This window comes from Gouania willdenowi, chromosome 19 (genome assembly GCF_900634775.1).
Source record: "Gouania willdenowi chromosome 19, fGouWil2.1, whole genome shotgun sequence".
Classification (NCBI taxonomy): domain Eukaryota; kingdom Metazoa; phylum Chordata; class Actinopteri; order Blenniiformes; family Gobiesocidae; genus Gouania; species Gouania willdenowi.
The window spans coordinates 26,142,371-26,166,940 of record NC_041062.1 but is presented as its reverse complement, the minus strand read 5'-3'; the positions used below and the strand labels follow the sequence as shown (position 1 = coordinate 26,166,940).

Here is a 24,570-nt window from a genome sequence, read left to right as displayed (position 1 = left end):
TCAAAAACATTATGTTTAACACAGGTGGAGTCAGGAGGAGGACTCTGTTAAACGTGCTGATGCATAAGATGGGCGGGGTCAGGAGGGTGTTCTAAAGCAGTGGTTCTGAACCTCTTTAGGCCACAAACCCCAAAATAAAGGTCCCATAGAGCAGGGACCCCCACTGTAGCTGAAGAACAGTCATGTGGAGACAGGACCATCTATAAGGGGGAATAAAGGGGAGAGATTTTTGGGGTCCATAATATCCACTGTTATCCAGGAACGTTTACTAATATTATCGTCATTTTAAAGATAGAAATCCTTGTTTTAATCAAAAAATAAAATGGTTCAAAGTGACCAAAAATGGTGGAAAAGGTGGTGAAATGAGATTTTGAAAACCACAAAAAGTAGTTAAAAGTTGTAAACTAGAGTGGACAAAAACACAGATAATAGTTTAAACTAGCAAATAATGGGCAAATAGGCAAAAATAATCATTAAATATGGTGAAAAGAGGTTAAAAATGACAATAATGGGTCAACATATAGACATTAGGGGTAGAAAAGTCATTAAAATGTGATGTAGAAGTGTCAGAAATGTAGCAAAAATGTAATAAAAGGAGCGAAATTATGGCAGAAAAAGTGATGAAAATATGTTAAAATATGGTCAATTTAGTGAAGTTATAGAAAAAAAGGTAAAAATGATTTCAAATTGTACAAAAAATATTCTTAGTTTCTTGAAGGCATCTGACGTCCCCCTCCCAGTGTCTCGCGACCCCAAATGGGGACCTGTACCTAGGGTTGCCACCCGTCCCTTTATGTGCTAAAGTGTTTGTGTATTTATTGCACATTGCTGTTATTTAAATAAATATGGATATGATCCCCCCCCCCCCCCCTCCTACAAGGGACTATTTAACTAATACATTGATCACATCTTAGTACCAGGTTGAAAAATCAAATGTAATGTCAGAGCGTAGTGTTACTGTTATGAGCCTTACACAGGACCTTCTAACTGTCACTATGAGGCAACACGAGGACAAACGTTCTGGCAACAAAAGCTGTGACACAGAATGTGGCGTGTTTGATAAAGTAGTAGTAGTTCCAGTGGATAATATGGACGTAGCCATCAAACGTCTGCAGTTTGTGAAGATGAGTTGTTCACTCATTCACTGAACCTAACAACACACAGTGTGTGCTTCAGCAGCTTTAGTGGTTCACTGCAAACCATCAACGTCTGGATAAAGACGCCATTGATGGCAAAGGTGGTTCTACAGGAGAAGCAGGAGGTCCTAAGTATGATTGTAGCACAAAGTTCTGTCTTTTAGTGGTGCACTGCACACAATGCACTGTACATGTTGCAGGTATCAACAAATAATGCAATAACATACATCTGTATAATTACACAATATAACTGTTATATTAATGTTATATCTCTATGTATTTGTGATTTTCTTGTTCATGTCAGAGCTGCAATACAATACAATTAGACAGCAGCACAGAGACCAGTACAGTCTATAATAGAGTACAGTATGTGCTAATGGAGGCATGTACTTCTTACACATAGTATAAACAAAGTAATAATGAGTGTTGGATGATGATGATGTAAAATGCTAATAGTATAGAAATGTATAAATAAGTGAATAATATGCAGGTACTAAGACATTATTTAGTACAGTGTTTTTCTGTATTAAATATAATGAAATGAAATAGTTCTGCTTATGTTTAAAGGATGTGTATTCTTTCACACACAGACGTCATCAGGATGATGTGAGTTCTTTACTCATTCAGATCTGCTGATCCTGCAAAAGCTGGAGAAACTTGAAGAAAAGAATCTGGATCAACCTGTTATAAAGTAATAATAACTCATGCTCTCACATTAATGATGATTAAAAATGGTTTCAATACTTCTGTTTCTGTGTTGATGCAATAGTGTTTCTGTTTTTACTGTTTTAAACAATGAGGATGACTTAGATCATCACTTTAACAATACGATAAACAACACCACTGCAGTGCATTGTGGGAATGAATCAAACAGAAGTTACTGTTTAACTGTGAGCAGATGAAATGTCATATAAACTCTAAACATTTCATATTTCATTTGACATCATTGACACAGTAATCCTTAACACTTTATACTTTTTTAATCACCTTACGACAACAACTCTACTGTTAATCACTTACAGTAAGTGCATGTCTTTATTATCACATATTCTATTATAGACAGTTCATTGTTCATATCTACGTGTCCCTCTCCATATTATGTTGTCTGTAGTCAGTGACAGTCTGTGACCATGTCTGTAGATGTAGATGTAGATGATGTAGATGTAGGAGAGGTCAGTGTGACGTATGACGAGGGAAACCAACAGAGCGAGGAGGAAAAAGAGAATGTAAATAGACATTAGTGATATTATATTTAATATTTTTTTTACTCATAACTGTTCTGTGTTTGTTTATCAGCCTCTTCCTTCCAAACAATCTAAGAAGTCTCCACTGGAGGAGCTTTTTGCTGAGGAGGATGCCATGAAGAGGACCTCACAGGAGAGGTTGATGATGTCACCATCACATCTTCTGACCCTGCTGCCAGAAACAAACTTATCCTTTACTGTTATGTCTGGTCTTCTCATATGTCATATCATCTCATGTGTTCACTACTGCAGGAACACAATCTGTGCAGAACGGCCACGATTACTGCCTGAAAACACAGACATGATCATCTTAATAATAATGTGTTACACGACTGCTCCAGGATTGGAGTTTGTTTTAATTTGGTTTCATATACATCTACAGCTCTTTGTTCTTTAGACCACTGCCAACTTGTTATTTTAACTTTTACACCAAACAGTGAGTGAATAAAATAACCTGTGTAAAGGCTTTTTCAAATGAAAAAAGGATCCTGTGAAATCTGTGACCTGTTGATCTGCACCACTCAAAGAATTGGAATCGAGAATCGTTTAGAACAGGAATCAAAATTGAGAATTGGAATCGTTAAAATCCAAACGATGCCCAACCCTGTTTATAACTACGTACAGAATTGTCTACATCGTCTTCATTGAGATGATATTTTAATCCAGATGAGAAGGAGAAAAATGCTTCTTTTGAGAATAATGGTAGCAGAATGCTGCCCTAGGTATTATATACTTGAACACCTTTCAGGAGGTACACACACATTTCAGGTTATTTTTCAACATTATCATTTTTTTTTACATGCGCACATCCATGAATCAACTCTAAAATACATCAAAAAATGAAGTTCAAATTCTAAATTGAGCAAAAAGGCTTAAATTCAAGGTTAATGTTGGACGAGACAGAAAGAATTTAGACGAGTCAGCAAACACTAATAAATCATATTTACTGTAACATGAGCTCAGGGTACATGTGGTAATAACGTTTGGTAAACACTGTTCTATGTCCACGTTTCTATTTATGAAGATTTTGTTCACAGTCTCATGAGGTTCCCTTTTTAATTTTCTGAAAGGTGGAACCCTACGTGTACCCCAAGGTTGAGAACCACTGCCCTTCTTTCTCACCAGATTTGTATAAAAATGTGTTAAACATATAATTATTTAAGTCCCTAGTGAGAATTAAACACTTTTAGTTAATAAAGGTAAATCATACAGTATGTTTGTGTAATTAATAAATATCTCCAGCTCTACGTGTACGAGAAGGTCACGTCAAAGTTATCCTCACACACTGTGATCATCTACAACAGTTGACCTTTAAACACAATCACAGTCACTCAGGGAGAACATGTAACTCACACAAAGACCAGAACCAGAGCTTAAAACTGTTTACACTGAGGAGTCAACCATCAATCAGGCTAAAGCTACTGTACAATGTGATTTATTTATATTGTACAGTTTCATCATTTATGAATTTACAAAGACTGAGATACTGTTTCTACAACTGAATTTTATATAATTTACTTAATGTGTATTTTTAATTCCTCCTGTGGGACCAATTGGACACTCTGAAGGGCCAAATTTGGCCCCCCAGGCCTCGAGTTTCAAACATTCTCAATAGTCAGGATCAGGCCCTGTAATGTAAATATGAGTTTATTTATTATTGTTGTGTTTGTGATGAACAGTTGCACAGCCTGAATTATGTAATCAGGACAGACATGACTAATAATAACTAATAATCTATGTTAGACGTTTAGCTTTTACATTTACATTCTGCTTTTTTTTATTGGAACTATTATTATAGGAATGTATAGATGGTAACCAAACTGAGGTATCACAAGTTGAGTTTGGTATCATTTTAACTGTAAGGATGTCTAGTTAATGATAAATTATGTTGTAGTTAAATATGCAACCAAACCGAATTCAACCAAACTTCATTCTATGGATTTATTTGACATAAAAGACATTCAGTGATATTAATCAAGGTATTTGAATAACTTTATGACCAAAATATACCCCAAAATATTTAACATTTTTAGCAGATTTTACAGAAATATGAGATGAGTTTCTCACCTGGTGATTAAAACTATGGTATAATTATGATTAATGAGTGTCATTCTAATCATCTGAGTGGATAAAGTTTAAAAAGTGTTCAGAAGTGTAAAAAGTATTGGGTGTCTATTGTAAAGTTGCAAATGCTAAAATTAACAGCAACTTTTAGCAACATTTACCAACAAACCACATTTTAAAAAGTATGTAATTTTTTTAATGTTACTTTTGTCCAAATTTGGGATTTTTTAATTTTTTCGTAAAAATATAATGTTAAATCTAAATGTAACAGGTGAAACTAAATAGTTAGCAAATATGCAAATTCACCAAAATAAGCTTGGATATTAGCTAAATAATTAGTGTCACTCCGTGACATTTAGATTTAACATTTAGATTTAGATTAAACATTTAGATTTAACGCCGACATATTTTTACGAGAAAATAAATATCACAAATATTACTGTTAATCTGGTCAAAAGTAACATTCACACATGTTTTTATGATTTATGATTTGTTGCACTTCCTGTGTATTTTAGCCTGTGCAACTTTACATTGGACGCCACATTAAAAAAAACCCTATTTATTAAACTTTTGCCTTATCTTACAGAAACGAGACATCCTCACAGTCCACATGAAAGCATTTTTGAGTAGTTACTGTATACCTCAGGTTGGGGGATCTCTTTAATACGAGGCCACTGCACTAAGCGTTTGGAGGACTTCTCGCTGAAAGCAAAGACACTTCCTTTGGCTTGTGTTGAATGAGCAGCACAGTAGAAACACCACTACTCTACCTTTATTCATCCTGTACAATAGAACAATATCACAGCGTAAACCGAGCAACGGTGTTGGAAATAAAAGGAATAAATAAAAGTGAAACATTTAGCCTGTGGTGTGCGTAAATAAATCAAGTGTATGTGAAGGAGGCTGTGGGCCAAATGGCATTACTCATCCAACAGCTTATTGTTTATTTTAACCAAAGGCAAACTCCTGCGTAGAAACACACTGCTCTATGTTCAAGGTCTGCGTGTTGTTGTGGCTGCGGGGCCAGTCTGCGTTTACACCCCCCACCTAGAGGACGGGCATCAGTGGAGGAAATAAAAATAGCAGGTATCACATTCTGCTGTCTGCACTGTTTCTGCTTTTATTCTATCAAAATCACCAAGGTTATCACCTTATACTGTTGGAGTTAGAAATTATTACATGTTCAATTACAATTTTATTATTTTCCTCCTAAAAATCAGTTTCAAATTACATTCTCAATTACTAAGGTTCAATTACAATTGATCACCATTAGTGAGCCTGAAATAAATAACGTAACATTTCTCCTGTGTTAGCTTTCTGTTAGCATCTGTAATGCTAACGGGTCAGTTTGACCCATGTCTTAAATCTGCTGTAAAATATACTAATCAATGTCATGTCATCTAATTAGTTTCTCATCTATTGATTACCTTGTTAGGCTTCCCAATCAATGAATATATTGGTATTAATATTTATAGCATACCTATATATTTCCATATTTTTTTTAATGCTAAAAAAGAAGTGACAGGTGTTCGGAACAGTTGATCTTAAACATATTTTAATAATTGTTAACTACTTGTGTAAGACATAGAACTGTAACATGGCTCCGCTGGTTTACATTTCATTAAATAGTAGTTTTTTCAAATCAAAATTCCATGCCAATTACAATTACAAAATCAATTATTTGAACTCACTTTTTTCAATTACAGATACAATTACAATTAAAGCTGTAAGCAGTGATGAACGGACCCTTTCAACCACACGTCGGAACGTGGCACACGTTGAGGTGTGTTGCATGTGGGGGCGTGGCAGAAATGTTAAAGTGATGAGACGTAGCTGATCATTTTCAAGGATTATGTCACAAACTTTCCTGCAAATATAATGTCTATGATTTCCTTTTACCAATAGGTGGCGCTATGACTATGAATGACGGTTGAGTTAAACCCTAACTCATTTTTTTGGCATACAAATGAAAGCTGCTATGATTAATAAACATCTACTTAGCTCGATAATGTCCATAAGCCCAGCACATCATCCAACATCTGTAAACATTAAACTTTATTATCAAGATTGTTTTAAAACACAACCAAATAAACATGTATGTTTAAAATACAAATATGAATGTGTAAAGTACTTTAACAGTGCAGTGTTGGATGCAAGATGTACTCCTATAAAAGCAAGGAATCTGTCTGTGATGATGATGTCATCACTGTCGAGAGTGATGATGTCAGAATTTTGCACAAGTTCCACAGTGATGATGTCATTTTGTCATTCACATGTCCAATTCCCCCAAAATATCACATTTTTCACCAGACTAATATGCTATATGAGTTTTTGAACTTTTTGTAAGAATAATAATAAAAACGAGGTGCATTTCAATAGGGTCCTACGCACCGCTGTGCTCGGGCCCAAATTACTTCATATTTTAATTCATTATCAATTATGCAATTACAATTACAACTGACCCCAAAACTGGAGGAAAAGTTAAAGCAGAACTAAAGGAAAAATATAAATGAAAGACCATGTGAGGATCAAAGGACAGACGTGCGTAAGATCCACTTTGATCCACTTTGTTAGCTTATTTCATCAGATATTTATCTCTCCACCTGATTTGAAGGCATTTATATGGAAAGTACTAAACTCGACTAAAGCAGGCGAGCCCAGCTCTCCGCCTGCCCGTCATCGTCCAAATGCTCATTTATCCGTACATAAATATACATTTACAGTGATTGTCCTCCTCGTTTATGTGCACACATTAACCACACACACTGTCAGTGCCTTTTAAGTCCAGGTCCATCAGCAGGGAGGCTGTGGTCCCTGGAGACCAGCACGGTGACATGGCTGAAGCCGTGGGTAGGGAAACATGCTGTAACTAGGCTAGCACACGCACACGCACACACACACACACACACACACAGTGATAACCAACCTTTGTTAGCTATAAATGCAAGCAAGGTCGTGCTAAAAGGGAGCCCTCCATGCACATCAGTTGTGTCTCCAGCTGTGGTCGTTAGGAGGAGAGTGATGTGGCAGTAGAGTGAGGGGGTGTGTATGTGTGTGGGGGGTTGTGCCAAGTGAACTGACGCAGACGCAACCGACATTTAAAATAACATGTGTGTGCCAGGTTCATGTGTTCATATATCAGACCCTCCAGGAATTTGCGACGTTGCGATAGCAACTATTAATACTAATTCAGCCCAAAGTCTGCACGGCCCTGCAATTCTGTCCAATCACCGCAAAGATTCTGGTCAATGTGGGGCCACAACTGTGCTTTAAATGTGTTTCCATTGAACGTTGTTTGGCGCTGCAGCCTCGTAACTCCAGTGAAATCTCATCCCGCGAAACTTCGCTGCAGAAAGACGGACGTTCAGAACCTCCTGTTGTCAGAGTGTGTGTGTGTGTGTGTGGCCCTTTAACTGTGAATGAATGCGCTAGCCACTCGACCTGTGTGTGGAGTGAGGGAGCGTGTGTGACCAGAGCAGATTGGTTATCAGCTCTATGGTGTTTTTAGTGATTGGCAAAATAAACGTTGCAGCTGTTGTTCCATGTCAAACTCAATGACTGTGAAGTTAGACTCCCCTGTGTCGTCTGACCACGGTCTGAAGACCAAACACAGGAAAGGTTAACATTCCTTTATAACTCGATTTCTTTCTTGTTTCTTGTCTAACGTGGCACTAATAATTTTAACGTATAATTCTAAGAAATATCTCGGTCATTTCAATATTGAAACATCTGAAATACCTCCTCAAACCTTTTTAGTGATATTTGAGTGTGTTTTTTTTGAAAATTGAGGTGTTTCCATTGTCAGTGTTTATTGTACTATTTAGATTTTGAGCATTTTCAAAGGTAATATATATACTGTATATATGCTGCTTGTGTCACAACAGCCAAACTGACTTTTCAAGCCAAATAGTGACAAACGTGTCTCATGAACGTAACAGTTTAATGATCTCCTGCTGCTCTAGAAGGACTTATGAAGAAAATAACCTGATTAAAGCTCTACTATGAAATATGATCTATGATAGAGCGTCATTACAGGTACCGTCTAAAACACACATTTATAAATGACTGAACACATGAGACTCTTCTGTAGAAAAAGTCTTTGTAGCAAAAGTCACGAGTGCATTGATGAGATTCTCACAGAAAAATAACTATTTTTTATTTTAGGATTTTTTAGTTTTTGTTTCAAAAACTTAAACAAACCGATTCTCTGTAATATTCTTTGTACTGGAAACCTTTAAAATGTGATGGAAATCATCCATATCTGTATTGTTATGAAATAATTCAATCAGGTTTTTTGGCAAATTGACCAATTTAGGCAAAGTTATAGAAAATAATAAAGCCTCAAAATGCCACAACTTCTGCTGCAGGTTTTTTGAAAAAACTGCAGGAAAAATCAGGCATTTTAGGAACAACAATCACAGAAGAGTGAGAACAATGAGACAAAAATGTAAAGGAACTATAATCACTGAGTCTCTACTTAAAATGTTACAAATGACAAACAAATAAAAGACTCACTTTGTGACTTTTTGAAGTTGTTTGATCACTTAAAAAAATCCAGTTAGGTAGAGATTAGGTGTGCATGGCCATGATACGATATATCCCCATCATAAACAATATACATCATCATAAATCAATAATTACACATTTCTCCTTTACGAGTACAAAATGGTATGAAATACAATGTAATTCATTTATTTTGAACTTGTGTGGACAAGTTAATGGTGACTCACTGTAATTCAAGCACAAATATCAAAAACAAGTGGTAAGTTTATCAAACTGTCAAATTATATTTTTCAAAAAAGTTTAACTTTTGCTTCAACAACAGATTCTGATAAGTTCTTAAATGATTTAAAAATAAAAAGTAACCACATCCATCTATCAAAGTGTCCAGTATGTTTAATGAAAATAAAGTTTAAACTTTAAAAAGGTCTTTTTTGCTAAAAAAAAACATGATTTTAAAAAAATCAAAATTTTTGCATTGTTATGATAATTACGTGGTGAAATGCTGTGATATATCGCCAAAAATGATGTTTTCTTACACCCTCAGTAGATCAAAGTTAGAGGTTGTTGTTTCAAACCTGACTTTGTTTCATGGTTTTATTGAAATGGTTTTGAACAAAAAGACTTGGTTGTGATTCAAAAATCAATCAGATCAAATCTGACTCCAGATGTGTAGAAACATCTCATCATAGTGTGGCGCCATATTTCCATATCTACAGTATATCTGATCAGCTACTTTACATGACCTTTATTTTTCACATGCACCAAACGTCTGCCATCAAAGCTGTAAATTGGCTTCCCTTTGTCGCTGAGTTTAGGACATAGACGTGCTTTCCCTCCTTCGCTCTGATCAGTGAGAATAGCTGTTGGATGAGTGTTTGAAATGTGAAACAACCAATCAGCTGCAGCATTTTTATGAAGGCTTTTCTGTGTCAATGGCACTTGAATCAAAACATTTTCTATGTGAAAGTAGTTCAGATGATGGTTTTTAAGTGAGTAAAGCTGAATCACTAACATGTTTTTACTCTATTGGAGGACTAACTATTCTCACTGATTATATCACTTACAAACACACAAAGAAGTGCAATGAAAATGTGCTAATCCTTGTGCTAACCATTAGCTTTCATGCTACATATTCTCTAACCAACTGAAAAGGCTAACTGGTAGTTTTTAGTGGGAGATAGTAACTAAAGAATGGAGGTGGGCAGCATCGCTCCTTCACAAATATAAAATAAAGTGTCTATTTGTACGGTTGCCGTACGGACAACCCTCGGTGCTATTGGTACGATTACCGAAGTACACGTATGTAGCGTTTTAGGCTTAGGATTAGGTTATAACCCAATATCGCAACAATTTTTAGGGTTAGGTTTAGGGTAAGGTTTAGTTTTAGTCACATGACCTAAACTGACCAATGACTGACCTATCACGTGACCTAAACTGGCCAAATAGGGGCGCTGCGTACGGTATATTGATACGGCAACGTAAGGATAGCCACTGCCAATATAAAACTTATTACTGTATTAGTACTGTTTATTTAATTAATTGGTTGTTTGTGTTCATGTGATATTATTGGCCCATTTAATTATCAAAAAGCACTTTAAAAATGTTTATTTTTATTACAAAACGTTTGATGATGATTTACACATTTAGCACTGGTCTAAAGTCACCCTAACCCAAAATAATCTGATAACATTTGTTTAATGAAACTGTAATAATGTCTTACTAATCATCTGTTTTTATTATGTGTAAGAATTAATCTTGGCAGCACTGCTTCAAGTTCATAAATGTGAATATTAGCGTTTTTGTCCAGTCAGTTTTAAGTCTCCATGTGTTGCCAGGGTCAGTTTAATCTGCCGTAAGGATCAGTGCCGTAAACTGTAATTAGAAACAGAAATGACTCTTTAGCCAATCACATTTCAAATCTGCCTCCGAGGGTCCACAACATCGTTCCCATAGTCCCCCTCTCTGATTAGAAGCAAAACATTTAGGTGGAGTTTTTACAATAAAAACATCTGTTTTGGTCTCAGACAAACTTAAAAATCTGTTTTCTAGGTAGAAAACGAGCAGCAGCACTGAGGAGCTTTTCTGGTATTTGATTGACTCAGAGGTTTAGTAAATGTGAGCTTTCTGACCAAAAGGAGGAGGACAACACCAAACTACTGCAGTGGTTATGGGAACATGATCACCAGCTGAAGAACAAACAGACAAATGGAAAAACAAGCACATGTTGAAAAAGAAGGGCCGGTTTGAGGCGATTTCACCTGGTTAATAGTCTACTGTAAATGGTCTTTACCCGTCACTGGTCTTTACCCCGGTCACTGGTCTTTACCCCTGTCACTGGTCTTTACCCCGGTCACCGGTCTTTACCCCCGTCACTGGTCTTTACCCCCGTCACTGGTCTTTACCCCGGTCACTGGTCTTTACCCCGGTCACTGGTCTTTACCCCGGTCACTGGTCTTTACCCCCGTCACTGGTCTTTACCCCCGTCACTGGTCTTTACCCCCGTCACTGGTCTTTACCCCCGTCACTGGTCTTTACCCCCGTCACTGGTCTTTACCCCCGTCACTGGTCTTTACCCCCGTCACTGGTCTTTACCCCCGTCACTGGTCTTTACCCCGGTCACTGGTCTTTACCCCGGTCACTGGTCTTTACCCCGGTCACTGGTCTTTACCCCGGTCACTGGTCTTTACCCCTGTCACTGGTCTTTACCCCGGTCACTGGTCTTTACCCCGGTCACTGGTCTTTACCCCGGTCACTGGTCTTTACCCCTGTCACTGGTCTTTACCCCGGTCACTGGTCTTTACCCCGGTCACTGGTCTTTACCCCGGTCACTGGTCTTTACCGCGGTCACTGGTCTTTACCGCGGTCACTGGTCTTTACCCCGGTCACTGGTCTTTACCCCGGTCACTGGTCTTTACCCCTGTCACTGGTCTTTACCCCGGTCACTGTTCTTTACCCCGGTCACTGGTCTTTACCCCGGTCACTGGTCTTTACCCTGGTCACTGGTCTTTACCCCTGATACTGGTCTTTACCCCGGTCACTGGTCTTTACCCCGGTCACTGGTCTTTATCCCTGTCACTGGTCTTTACCCCGGTCACTGGTCTTTATCCCTGTCACTGGTCTTTACCCTGGTCACTGGTCTTTACCCCTGATACTGGTCTTTACCCCGGTCACTGGTCTTTACCCCGGTCACTGGTCTTTACCCCGGTCACTGGTCTTTACCCCGGTCACTGGTTTTTACCCCTGTCACTGGTCTTTACCCCGGTCACCGGTCTTTACCCCGGTCACCGGTCTTTACCCAGGTCACCGGTCTTTACCCCGGTCACTGGTCTTTACCCCCGTCACTGGTCTTTACCCCCGTCACTGGTCTTTACCCCCGTCACTGGTCTTTACCCCAGTCACTGGTCTTTACCCCTGTCACTGGTCTTTACCCCTGTCACTGGTCTTTACCCCTGTCACTGGTCTTTACCCTGGTCACTGGTCTTTACCCCTGATACTGGTCTTTACCCCGGTCACTGGTCTTTACCCCGGTCACTGGTCTTTATCCCTGTCACTGGTCTTTACCCCGGTCACTGGTCTTTACCCCGGTCACTGGTCTTTATCCCTGTCACTGGTCTTTACCCCTGTCACTGGTCTTTACCCCTGTCACTGGTCTTTACCCCTGTCACTGGTCTTTACCCCGGTCACTGGTCTTTACCCCGGTCACTGGTCTTTACCCCGGTCACTGGTCTTTACCCGGTCACATTCCTAAGTGGGAAGATTTCTGTGTGGAGGTTACATGTTCTCTTTACTCTAGCTCCTTCTGTAAACCCCATTAAATCTAAAATCTATATCAGAAGAAATCTAAGTTAAGACTGTAGAAGGACATGTGTCAACCAAGCAGGAAACGTGATTCACCTCAACCAATGAGCATCATTAGAGCAACCCCCCACCCCCCTTTACTCCAGCCCTCCCCTTCCATCCATCACAACCATTTGTTTCCACAAAGAAAGAAGAAAGTTTAAATAAATGAAGTATTTTATTTCCATTAGTGTTCTGGGTACTTTGTGTTGTTTCTCCCAATCTGGTCCGTGAAAGTTAGTCCGATACAAAAGTGGTGTGTGGCCCACAAAATGTTGGAGAACACTATGCAGTTCTACCCCCTGGCCGTGGCTCAGGGGTCGTCTTCTGATCGAGAGGTTGGGGGTTCGATCTATACCTGTCTATGCGTCAAAGTGTCCTTGGGCAAGACGCTGAACCCTAAGTTGCTCCCAGTGGTTGGCTAGCACCTAGCATGGCAGTATGAATGTGAGTGTGAATGAGCTGATATGTAAAGTGCTTTACGACTACTTCAGTGTAGAGATAAAGCGCTATAAAAATCAAGACTATTTACCGTTTAAATCACTAAAACTGCTTTAGGGTCTCTGATCGTAGAAAACAGACGGGAAATATGGATTCACTTCCCGAAAAGGAAATGACAATATAGTTATTATCAATGTTATTCTTTCAATCGGACACTAAATATAGCCTCACATGCATGTTTTGGAAAAATATCTGGATTTACATACATTTTGTCTTCATAAATGTGTGGACAAGGTGACGTAATGTGAAATGGAAATATCTATATGACACAGACTAAACCTTCACACACACATTTCAGACATTCACAGTTTGTTTTTCCACAGTAAAATGTATGTAAACTGTCAGAAATGTGTAAACTAAACGCATTACTTAGCTCTAGGGATGTAACGATTCATCATAAGGCAGTTAAAAATCAATTCATAGGTATCAGGGTTCACATCGATGCTGTGAAAATTGAATCGCAGTACTTTTTTTAAACAGCAGAGGGCGCTATCCAGAAGTGTTGTCTGCTACTACTTTCTTTCTGGCCGTCTTCTACTCTTAAACATGTTCATAAATGATTCCTTACCCCTTTAGCACTGAAAGAATATCTGTAATATTATGTGAATAGCTGTAAAAGTCACGTTTTTATTAGCTCTATCTGCTAGCATAGCATCTCTTCTTCACTGCAAGATATCTGCATCCCAACCGACCACTGGGTTACCAGCGCCCTCTGCTGGTCCAAACTAATATCTGACACAAATACAATGCAGACTGGTTTTTTTTTATTCAAATTGTTAAGGCACAAAATACATTTTCAGTTGCACTTTTAAAAAGAAAAATAACTATTATGCAGTTTTGTATTGTTTATTATAGAACCAGAATTTAAATTAATAGGCTTTTTCTTCATTTGTATTATTCCTTTATTTATTTCATTCAATATTTATTTTTAGTTACATTGCATTGTTTTGAATAGTTTATCAAGGGATTCTTTTGACAATGAAAAATAAAAGGAAAATAATACAGTATTTTCCCAAAAAAAGTAAAGTCCCATTTTGTAAAATAAATCGTGAGAGAATCGTATCGTGAACCCAGTATCGTGAATCGAGTCGAATCGGGAGTTGAGTGAATCATTACATCCCTACTTAGCTCTATAACAGACAGACATGACTAAATGCACTCACATGCTAACACGCTACATCTAAATGCTACGGGGTAGTAGCGTAGCATTCAATAACTTCCAAGCACTTAAATGTAGGATTTCTAAGTACTTCATTGAGTGGCCCATAAAGCTGTAGGTCACATAGATTACTGATGGATTACAATGAGTCATTTGACTTTTACAATTAAATGTCATTAAGTCACAACATCAGGAATGTAGTGGTTCAAAAATCCTGTCAGATGACATTGAACGCATCTCATTTAGTAGCAACACAGCCGTACACAAATATAAAAGTCCTTATGTTGTCACACACAGAACTTAACCATCTGCATCATTAGCAGATCAGGCTAAACCTTTAGCTTCTCCATGTGTTCATTCAGGACTAAAGAGATTAACATATGATGCACCATTTCATTTTATACTAGTGTTTATTTTCCATGAACCCCTGATTGAGAAACCTGCTATACAGTGATATACAGCAGCATGACATCACATTTAGCAAAGTTTACAAACACTAGTAACCAGGTTAAAACTACTAGTCAGGTTAAAACAAGCAACCAGGTAGAGACTAGCAACCAGGTTAAATCTAGTAACCAGGTTAAGACAAGTAACCAGGTTAAGACAAGTAACCAGGTTAAAACAAGTAACTAGGTTAGGACTAGTAACTAGGTTAGGGCAAGTAATCAGATTAAGACTAGTAACCAGGTTAAGACAAGTAACTACCGTATTTTTCAGACTATAAAGCCCACTTAAAATCCTTTAATTTTCTCAAAAATCGACAGTGTGCCTTATAATCATGGGCGCCTTATGTATGAAATTAATACTTCAAAATGTTTTAGTACAGCTTTGGTAAACTATGAAGCTGCATATGTGCATTTATGTGTTAAACCTGAACAACGTTGAGAGTTAATGTTAATGAGTTGAATAAAGTTTGACTTATCTGACTATTTTGTTTCGCTTAATGAGTCTTATTATTAATAATAATAATAATAATAATAATAATAATAATAATAATAATAATAATAATAATAATAATAATAATACTAACAACAACAAACCGGTGCGCCTCATAGTCCAAAAAATATGGTAGGTTAAGACTAGTAATCAGATCAAGACTGGTAACCAGGTAAAGACAAGTAATTAGGTTAAGACGAGTAATCAGATTAAGACTGGTCACCAGATTAAGACTCGTAACCAGGTTAAAACAAGTAACCAGGTTAAAACTAGTAACCAGGTTAAGGCAAGTAACTAGGTTAAGACTAATAATCAGCATGGTGGTCATGGTGGTCATGGTGTGCATGGTGTGTATGGTGGTCATGGTGGTCATGGTGGTCATGGTGGTCATGGTGGTCATGATGGTCATGGTGGTCATGGTGAGCATGGTGGTCTCTCTCCTCCAAACACCTGCCTGCTCCTTCCTTCTCTGACCCCGGCTTCTCGTCTCAGTTTCCAGGTCATGTGATCTTAACGCATGTTATGCTTCTTTAAGTCACGTCTGGTCTGATTCACCCACTGACTGAGACGGGTCACATTATGCCTCAGCAGCCTGTAATTACCCCCCCCCCCCGTTTTCATCCTCTTCCCTCCTCGCGTTGCCTTCTCTTTCCCTCAAATGTGATGATTACAGGATGTTACTATTGGAGATTATAGCGTTGAAAGCGTGAGCACAGCGGGTTCTCTGCTGGGAGATGAATGCAGAGAAGTAATGAGCGTGAGCGGCGCCTGATGAACACCTCCAACCTTTCATGGAGTCACAACACGTGTGAAGTAGGAATGTCACGATAACACAAATCACGATACCGCGGTATCGCAAGTGCCTTGATATCATCGTGGTTATGTCACGGTATAAAGTCATGAGCAGTTGCATTAAAAAGAATAAGTGTTGGTTTGGCTGTAGCCAGGATGAGACACCCACACTTTCATAAAAACTATCCCCCTCCCTTTTTACAGAGAGATTCATTGTTGAAAACAGATTGATTGAATGGTGATCAGCCAATCACAGCCAGCCATTTAAAGGTAAACAAAGAGTTAACAGTGATTAGTAAAGTGACAAGAAATGAACAACAAGCGGAAAAAATGGGCCAAAAGTGGCGAGAAAAGAGTGAAAAGTGAGTCAAATGAGCCAAAAACAGTCATGAGTAAAAATGATAAAAAAGGAACCAAAAGGTATTTAATAACTTTATGTAGCTTATATGAGTAAAATGTATAAACTATAGTGAAAAAAAATAAAAATGTGGAAAAAAAGAGGCAAAATGTAGAGAAAAAGGAAACAAGTATTATTTATTGGGCAAAAAAAAAGCCTATTTGGATAAAAAAAAGTGGCAAAAAAAAATTGGATGAAAGTATTAAAAAGAATGTAGAAAATGAGGAAAAAGGGATATTTATTGGCAAAAAGAAGCTAAAATGTGAAAAAACTAAAAAGTGTCAAATAAAAACACTGTAATGTACCATGTGTTACTATTGTAGAAATACCAGCTACATGAGAAGTCACTTAAACCCTGAGGCACCTTTAAAAACATTACACACTGAGTTCACTTTGAGTTTATAGCCTTCATGTTTTTAAACATTAAATATGCATTTTTTATTTTTATCTTTTCTCAGCTCTGGATGGAGGTGTGTGGAGCTTAGGGTGGAGGTGTGTGGAGCTTAGGGTGGAGCTCAGGGTGGAGCTCAGGGTGGAGGTGTGTGGAGCTCAGGGTGGAGCTCAGGGTGGAGGTGTGTGGAGCTTAGGGTGGAGCTTAGGGTGGAGGTGGGTGGAGCTCAGGGTGGAGCTCAGGGTGGAGGTGTGTGGAGCTCAGGGTGGAGCTCAGGGTGGAGGTGTGTGGAGCTCAGGGTGGAGCTCAGGGTGGAGGTGTGTGGAGCTCAGGGTGGAGGTGTGTGGAGCTTAGGGTGGAGCTTAGGGTGGAGGTGGGTGGAGCTCAGGGTGGAGCTCAGGGTGGAGGTGTGTGGAGCTCAGGGTGGAGCTCAGGGTGGAGGTGTGTGGAGCTCAGGGTGGAGCTCAGGGTGGAGGTGTGTGGAGCTCAGGGTGGAGGTGTGTGGAGCTCAGGGTGGAGGTGTGTGGAGCTTAGGGTGGAGCTTAGGGTGGAGGTGGGTGGAGCTCAGGGTGGAGCTCAGGGTGGAGGTGTGTGGAGCTCAGGGTGGAGCTCAGGGTGGAGCTCAGGGTGGAGCTCAGGGTGGAGCTCAGGGTGGAGGTGTGTGGAGCTTAGGGTGGAGGTGTGTGGAGCTCAGGGTGGAGCTCAGGGTGGAGGTGTGTGGAGCTCAGGGTGGAGCTCAGGGTGGAGGTGTGTGGAGCTTAGGGTGGAGGTGTGTGGAGCTCAGGGTGGAGCTCAGGGTGGAGGTGTGTGGAGCTCAGGGTGGAGCTCAGGGTGGAGGTGTGTGGAGCTTAGGGTGGAGGTGTGTGGAGCTCAGGGTGGAGCTCAGGGTGGGGGTGTGTGGAGCTTAGGGTGGAGCTTAGGGTGGAGGTGTGTGGAGCTCAGGGTAGAGATGTGTGGAGCTCAGGGTGGAGCTTAGGGTAGAGCTTAGGGTGGAGGTGTGTGGAGCTCAGGGTGGAGCTTAGGGTGGAGCTTAGGGTGGAGGTGTGTGGAGCTCAGGGTGGAGGTGTGTGGAGCTTAGGGTGGAGGTGTGTGGAGCTTAGGGTGGAGCTTAGGGTGGAGGTGTGTGGAGCTCAGGGTGGAGCTTAGGGTGGAGGTGTGTGGAGCTCAGGGTGGAGCTTAGGGTGGAGCTTAGGGTGGAGGCGTGTGGAGCTCAGGGTGGAGGTGTGTGGAGCTCAGGGTGGAGCTCAGGGTGGAGCTTAGGGTGGAGCTTAGGGTGGAGGTGTGTGGAGCTCAGGGTGGAGCTTAGGGTGGAGGTGTGTGAGGAGCTCAGGGTGGAGCTTAGGGTGGAGGTGTGTGGAGCTCAGGGTGGAGGTGTGTGGAGAACTCTTACCGTGGTTGGACTTGGAGGAGGAGTGTACTGGGGTGTAGTGGTTCTTGGAGGAGGTTCTGATGGGCGTGTTGTCTTTAGATGAACCGTTCATCGTAGCAAAGTTCTCACAGTCGTACTGAGATATGGGGATGGGGCCCTGCTGCCTGAGGATGTCTGCCAGCGCCCTGGAATAACGACAGATGTTTAGTGGCTTCACTTCACTTGTGTCAAACTCAAGGTCCGGGGGCCAAAACCGGTTCACTCGAGCAGGGGTTTTCAACTTTGGGGTCAGGAGACACTGAAAGGAGGTTGTAAGATGCCTTCAAGAAACTTCAAAACAATTTTTAGAATAATTTCAGCACATTTTTGCTTATTTTACCCTTTTTCTGCATCTACACCAAACTCACCATATTTTAACCTATTTTCTTGCCATATTTTTGCTCCTTTTAATGTATTTTTGCTACATTTCTCCTATTTCTGACACTTCTACATCACATTTTAATGGCTCTGCACATTTTCAGACAAATTCATCACTTATAAACCTTTTCTATCACTTTTACACCTAATGTCACATATATTGACCCATTATTGTCACTTTTTACCTCTTTTCACCAGATTTCATGATTTTTTTTGCCAATTTAACCACATTCATGATTTGTCATGTCCTTTATTTACCAGTTTAATCTAATTATTCCAATATTGACACTTTGAACCCTTATAACCACTTTTTTCCGTCTGTTTTTATCCACTCTATATTTGCAACTTTTAACCAATTTCTGTGTTTTTTTAAAGTCACATTTCACCTCCTTTTCCACCATTTTTGGTCACTTTGAACCATTTTATTAGTGATTAAAACCATGATTTCCATCTATAAGATGACTATAATAATAATAATAAACGTTCCTGGATAACAGTGGATATTATTCAGATGAATAAATAAATGTGGTTATCACAGATTCATAGAACAATAGACCATCATTTTACTGACTTTATGGATGGACCCCAAAAATCTCTCCTTTATTCCCCCTTATAGATGGTCCTGTCTCCACATGACTGTTCTTCAATGTTCATGTCTGTGTTCAACCACCTTCAGCTACAGTGGGGGTCCCTGCTCTCTGGGACCTTTATTTTGGAGGGTCCCCGCTCTCTAGGACCTTTATTTTGGAGGTTCCCCGCTCTCTGGGACCTTTATTTTGGAGGTTCCCCGCTCTCTGGGACCTTTATTTTGGAGGGTCCCCGCTCTCTAGGACCTTTATTTTGGAGGTTCCCCGCTCTCTGGGACCTTTATTTTTGGGGTTGTGGGCTGAAAAAGTTGAGAACCACTGCTTTAGAACATCCAGTTTATCCCACAGCAACAAGCAGAATCATTGTGTAAATTATTAACTAATTCTACAAAATAATAAACAAACTCAATGAAACGTGACAATATTTGCAGGGCTCACATTTTCCCCACATTAATATCACATGATGGAAGTCATTTTTAATCTCAAATTATTAAAACCACTCAATTACTCCAAAATCCTGCAATTTTCTTTAACTTATTCCACAAATTTCCTCAAACGATATAAACATTAATCACAAAATCACATGAATGTAAAGTGAATATCCTGCAGTGACTGATATCTGTCACGTATTGCTTTGATATTATCAGTGCCAAACATATCATTTATTCATATGTAGAAACATGATTAAAACAATGATTAAATTATTCATTTTCCCACTGAAGGTAAACGGTTGTGTTTGAACTAAATGAGTCTGACACCCCTGGTGCAGCGGATGTGGACCCTGAACACAACGTCAGTCTGTTGTTTCTCTAACCAGGATTAGAGCTGTACACTACCGGCCCAATACTAATCATTAGCTTATACATAACAATATGTCACCATATCTAGAATTACAAATACCACTTTTACAAATACAAAATGGAATGAAATACAATTTTTGTTTTGTTTTAAGCTTATGAGAACAAGCAAATGGTATCTAACTGTATTCAAACTAATATCAAAAACAAGTAGAATATTCATAAGTCAGCTGATATGTTCTTATCAAAGTGTCCAGTATGTTTACGTGAGGTAGTTTAATAAGGTGCGTTCACTGACACCTAGTTACTGGGAGTTTATGTGCAGATATTAGCAATAATAAAGGTTTTATTTCTGTCAAAAACATGAATAAAAAAATTGATTTGGACATTTTGGAGAATTATCGCAACATATCGCCAAATTGATTTTTTCTTACACCCTTAACTTGAATCATGATAATAAACTAGGGCTGGGCAATATGGACCAAAACTTATATCTTGATATTTTTCCTCAAAATGATGACATACAATATATATCTTGATATTTTTAATTAAAATAAAGTCTGACCAGAAAAAACCGACTCATTTATTAACAAACAGCTGCACTAGAGCTGGACAATTTATCAAGATTCAAGATATATCGAGTTTTCTATTGTAGTGATATAGAAAATAACAAATAACATCATACAAGTATTTAATATTATTCTTAAAGTACAGTAAACAGTGTCCTTTACAATTTCTTCATATTTCTGAGATATTGTATTAAAATAGTCGTTTTAGGCGTTGCTGCTTTTTTTTTTTTTTACTTCTCAGAACTGCATGAAAAGCTCAGATGATCACTGAGTGTTCAAACCCAGAACTTTATCTAAACTAGACGCACTACAGAAGTCACTCACACGTGCTGTCCCTTAGAGGAGAAAAAGAGTGAAGTGGCACATTCTGTGTTTGTTAATAAATGTGCCTGTGTCGCATCTTTTTAATCAGCAAATTTAACCCAGAATTGTCTTTATGGTCAGACTTTGAGTTTTGGTTCATATCACCCAGCCCTACGCTGCACAATATGTTCCACTTTTGGCTCTTTTTCTCCTCTAGGGAACAGAGAACGCACGCAGTGATCATCTAACTGTGGGTTTCATGTTCTGACAAGCAGCAAAAGCAGGTATTTTTACAAAATAAGCTATAAAAGAAAAAAATCAATATAAGCGATTTTCTATATCACCAAAATAGAAAACTGGTGATGAGCATTAATTTGCTTGAAGAACAGCGTTGGATGTGTGAACTAATTGGGTGTAGTCTATGTTTCTCAGACGGCACCTGCTGTTGATGAGCGACGGCACCCTCAGGGATAAAAAAAGTTCATTTTTCTCTTTTTTTAAAGAACATGGGATGAGTGAACGTCACAGCTCAACGCTTTCCATACAACACACACTGTCGATGTAACCTTTTGCTTTTAAATTGAAATCTTTACCCCCCTCCCCCCTCCTTTTCCTTATTGAATGTGCAGCAGTGCATGCGTGTCACATGACCTTGATACAGCACCAGAGTTAACACTATCCATTATTCACCGTCTAAACATCGCCGGAGTGTTGAATAATGTATCCAATAAAAAGAAAACTACTCAATCCTGAGGAAATAATGTGTGTCAGCGTTTGTTCACTGATGTGGGAGTGGTTTACAACATGAGGTCCACTCATAGCTGATCACACTCATACGGTAAAAGCCCTTTGGAGGAGGAAGAGGAGGAGGATGAAGAGTTGGCACAAGACAAACAGTCACTTAGAGCTGAACGATACGGACCAAAACTATTATCTTGATGTTTTTTCTCAAAATGCCGTAATACGATGTGAAACCCAGTCATTTTATTTCAAATTGGATTAAATTTGATGATCCAAATGCCACACAGACACATTTATTAAACAGCTGCTCAATATGTTTTTTCCTCTAAGGGACAGCACGTGTGAGTGAGTTCTGTAGATGAAAGTCTGGGTTAGGACGCATTCAGAAATTCATCTTACTGAGCTTTTTATTCTGTTCTGAGAAGTAGTGAAAGCAGCGACACCTAAAATTACTACTTGAATATAAAATAAACTATATATACTGTATATATTTATAGACGATATTTTGCCCAGCTTTACAGTCACTTTATTATAATTCATGTCAGGAGACAAACCAACACATGAAGAATGGACCAAAGCAGACGCTTCACATGCTGATGGATAATAATAATAATAATAATAATAATAATAATAATAATAATAATAATAATAATAATAATGACATCCTGCTGAGACTCATGTCTCACATCTGATGCCAGATGAAATGTGATCATTAATAAAAGCGATCAAACAGCTTCTCCACATGTTTTCATCTCCTCTGATTAAATTCCTGCTTTTCTTCAATTTCAATCTTTATCTGAGACGTTTGTGGAGCATTTAGATAATAATGAGCTGGTTGGTTTTCTTCTGATTGTTTCATTAAGGAAACATTTTCTGACAGATAGGACTTGATGGTCTGTGCTGCTATGTTCCGTCTGTACTGTATCATGTATAAACGAACTGAGGATTCTGACACATATGGGGCAGTTTTCACATTCTTTTTATTGGATGTGTGCTGCTTGCTTTTTTATTTTTATATTTCCTGTCATTTTGTCTAATACTGCTGGTGTTTATAAAACCATGTGTGTCTGTATTGTATAAAACACTGAAAATAATGTATTAAAAGAAACAGAAGTTGCCTTTTTTGTGGAATCAAACACAAGTAGTGTAGGAAGAAATACATAAAAATGTGAATAAATTACACACTGACTTTATTATTTTCTTACTTTTAAGCTGATTTGCTGAGTAAGAAAACATCCTGATGTGTTGGTTTTAGTTTAGTTTAATATGAATGTGTTGTTTTTGTCACAGAGCAGAATGATTGAAGTGATGATGATGATGGTTTATATAAGAGGACTCTTCCTCCCACTCACCTATGGATGTTCATCTCCTGGGGCGGCTCCGTGGCTTTGTCATAAGCTACTTTGACGGAGACTCCGAGCACGATGATGAAGGCTATGATTCCACAGGTGATGTAGACCGCGGTGTTGGTCTGGTCCATGCTGGGGTCGTAGGTCTCCCCGGTGGGCACGGGGGACGGGGCGGCCGTCTGCACCCACTCCGGGGTCTGGTAGTTCCTGCAGGAGTTCTGCTCCAGTCGGTCCTTCTTGTACTCGCAGCAGAAGCGCAGGTAGCACGTGCCGCAGCAGTACCGGTGGTTCGTGTTGTTGCACTCGAACATCTTGTCGTACTGGCCGCTAACGTCGTAGTAGCCCAGGCAGGTGTCGTGGTTGCTGACGGGCGGCGGTGGGGGGGTCCTGGGCGGGCTGGGGACCGTCGGTACCGCGGTGGCTCTGCTGGGCTTCTTTGGGGTCGCTTTGCCTTTCTTAGCAGCCCCGAGGACGGCCACAGGGTCCAGGTAGAGCAGCAGGAACAGGAGGTGGAGGTGGAGGAGCCCCATGGTGTGCGTGCGCGCGCTGCTGGAAGAGGAAACACCGGGTGGGCTAAGTTTGAGCTCCGGGGTCCGGGACAGCAGACATGATGGATCAGGATCAGATCATTGGTCAGTCCTCAGCGTGCACAGCAGCAGCTGGAGCCATGCACGTCGCTGTCCGTGGTGCTGATCCTCCTCCTGCTGCTGCTGCTGGACTCTGAGTCCTGCTGAAAGACACAGAAGCACTCATTAGATCATGTCCTGACGTCACAGACACGTGACTCATTAAACATCACGCTGTCCCAACAACTTGGAACCATCAGAATTTACGCTGCGCACCAAGAGGATGTACGTGCACTGTGCATGTAGGAGACGCTCACACTGAAATAAGAATCAGAGTGTGTTGGTGTTTCTAGTCCTCAGGAGTGTGTGAGCCAGTTTACCTCAGTCTGGATCAGGATCAGCTTTAGGATCAGCTTTAGGATCAGAATCAGGACCAGGATGTCTGCAGGAAGCTGCTCCGTCAGTCCAGCTCTGAGAGAATGAGGAGAATGTCAGAATGTCCGCTCTGCCTCTGCCTCACTTTACCCCAGCGCGCGTGCACTCTCTCTCCTCTCTCTCTCTCTCTCCACTCTCTCTCTCTTTCTGTCTCCTCCTTTTTCACCCATCCTCTCTCTATTTCTTATATTTTCTATAATGATTTCTCTTCACTCCTCTTTCAGCCCCTCTCACTAATTTTATATCTTTCCCTCTCTCTCTTCCCTCCCTCCTCCTCTTTCTCTACCTCTCATCACTTCTGCTCTTGCATTACTTCGCTGCCGGCATCAGAACTCATCCAAGTATCAGTACCCCCCCCACCTCGTTGGTTATGGGCGTTAACACGAGTGAATTAACGGTGTTTGCTGCCTCCCAGCATCACCTCCTTCTCCTCCTCAATGTTCTGCATGTTTTATTTGACGCCCTTTTGTGCAGCGA

General features: G+C 39.8%; 1 protein-coding gene across 5 annotated transcripts in view; it reads right to left on the bottom strand.

Annotated features, from left to right (window-relative positions):
* LOC114481966 (shisa family member 6) overlaps positions 1-24,170 on the bottom strand; it is a 130,216-nt gene extending 106,046 nt beyond the window's left edge. For 4 of the 5 annotated variants that reach the window (XM_028477072.1, XM_028477077.1, XM_028477076.1 and 1 more), the window contains exons 1-3: positions 24,039-24,168; positions 23,096-23,822; positions 18,351-18,514 (exon numbers count right to left, since the gene is read on the bottom strand). In XM_028477072.1, coding sequence (XP_028332873.1) covers positions 18,351-18,514; positions 23,096-23,622 — 691 coding nt within the window. In that variant the 5' untranslated portion in view covers positions 23,623-23,822; positions 24,039-24,168. Of the gene's footprint in view, positions 1-18,350; positions 18,515-23,095; positions 23,823-24,038 lie in introns of all 5 variants that reach the window. The other variant, XM_028477073.1, reaches the window with a different exon arrangement.
* Positions 24,171-24,570: the final 400 nt, after the last annotated feature.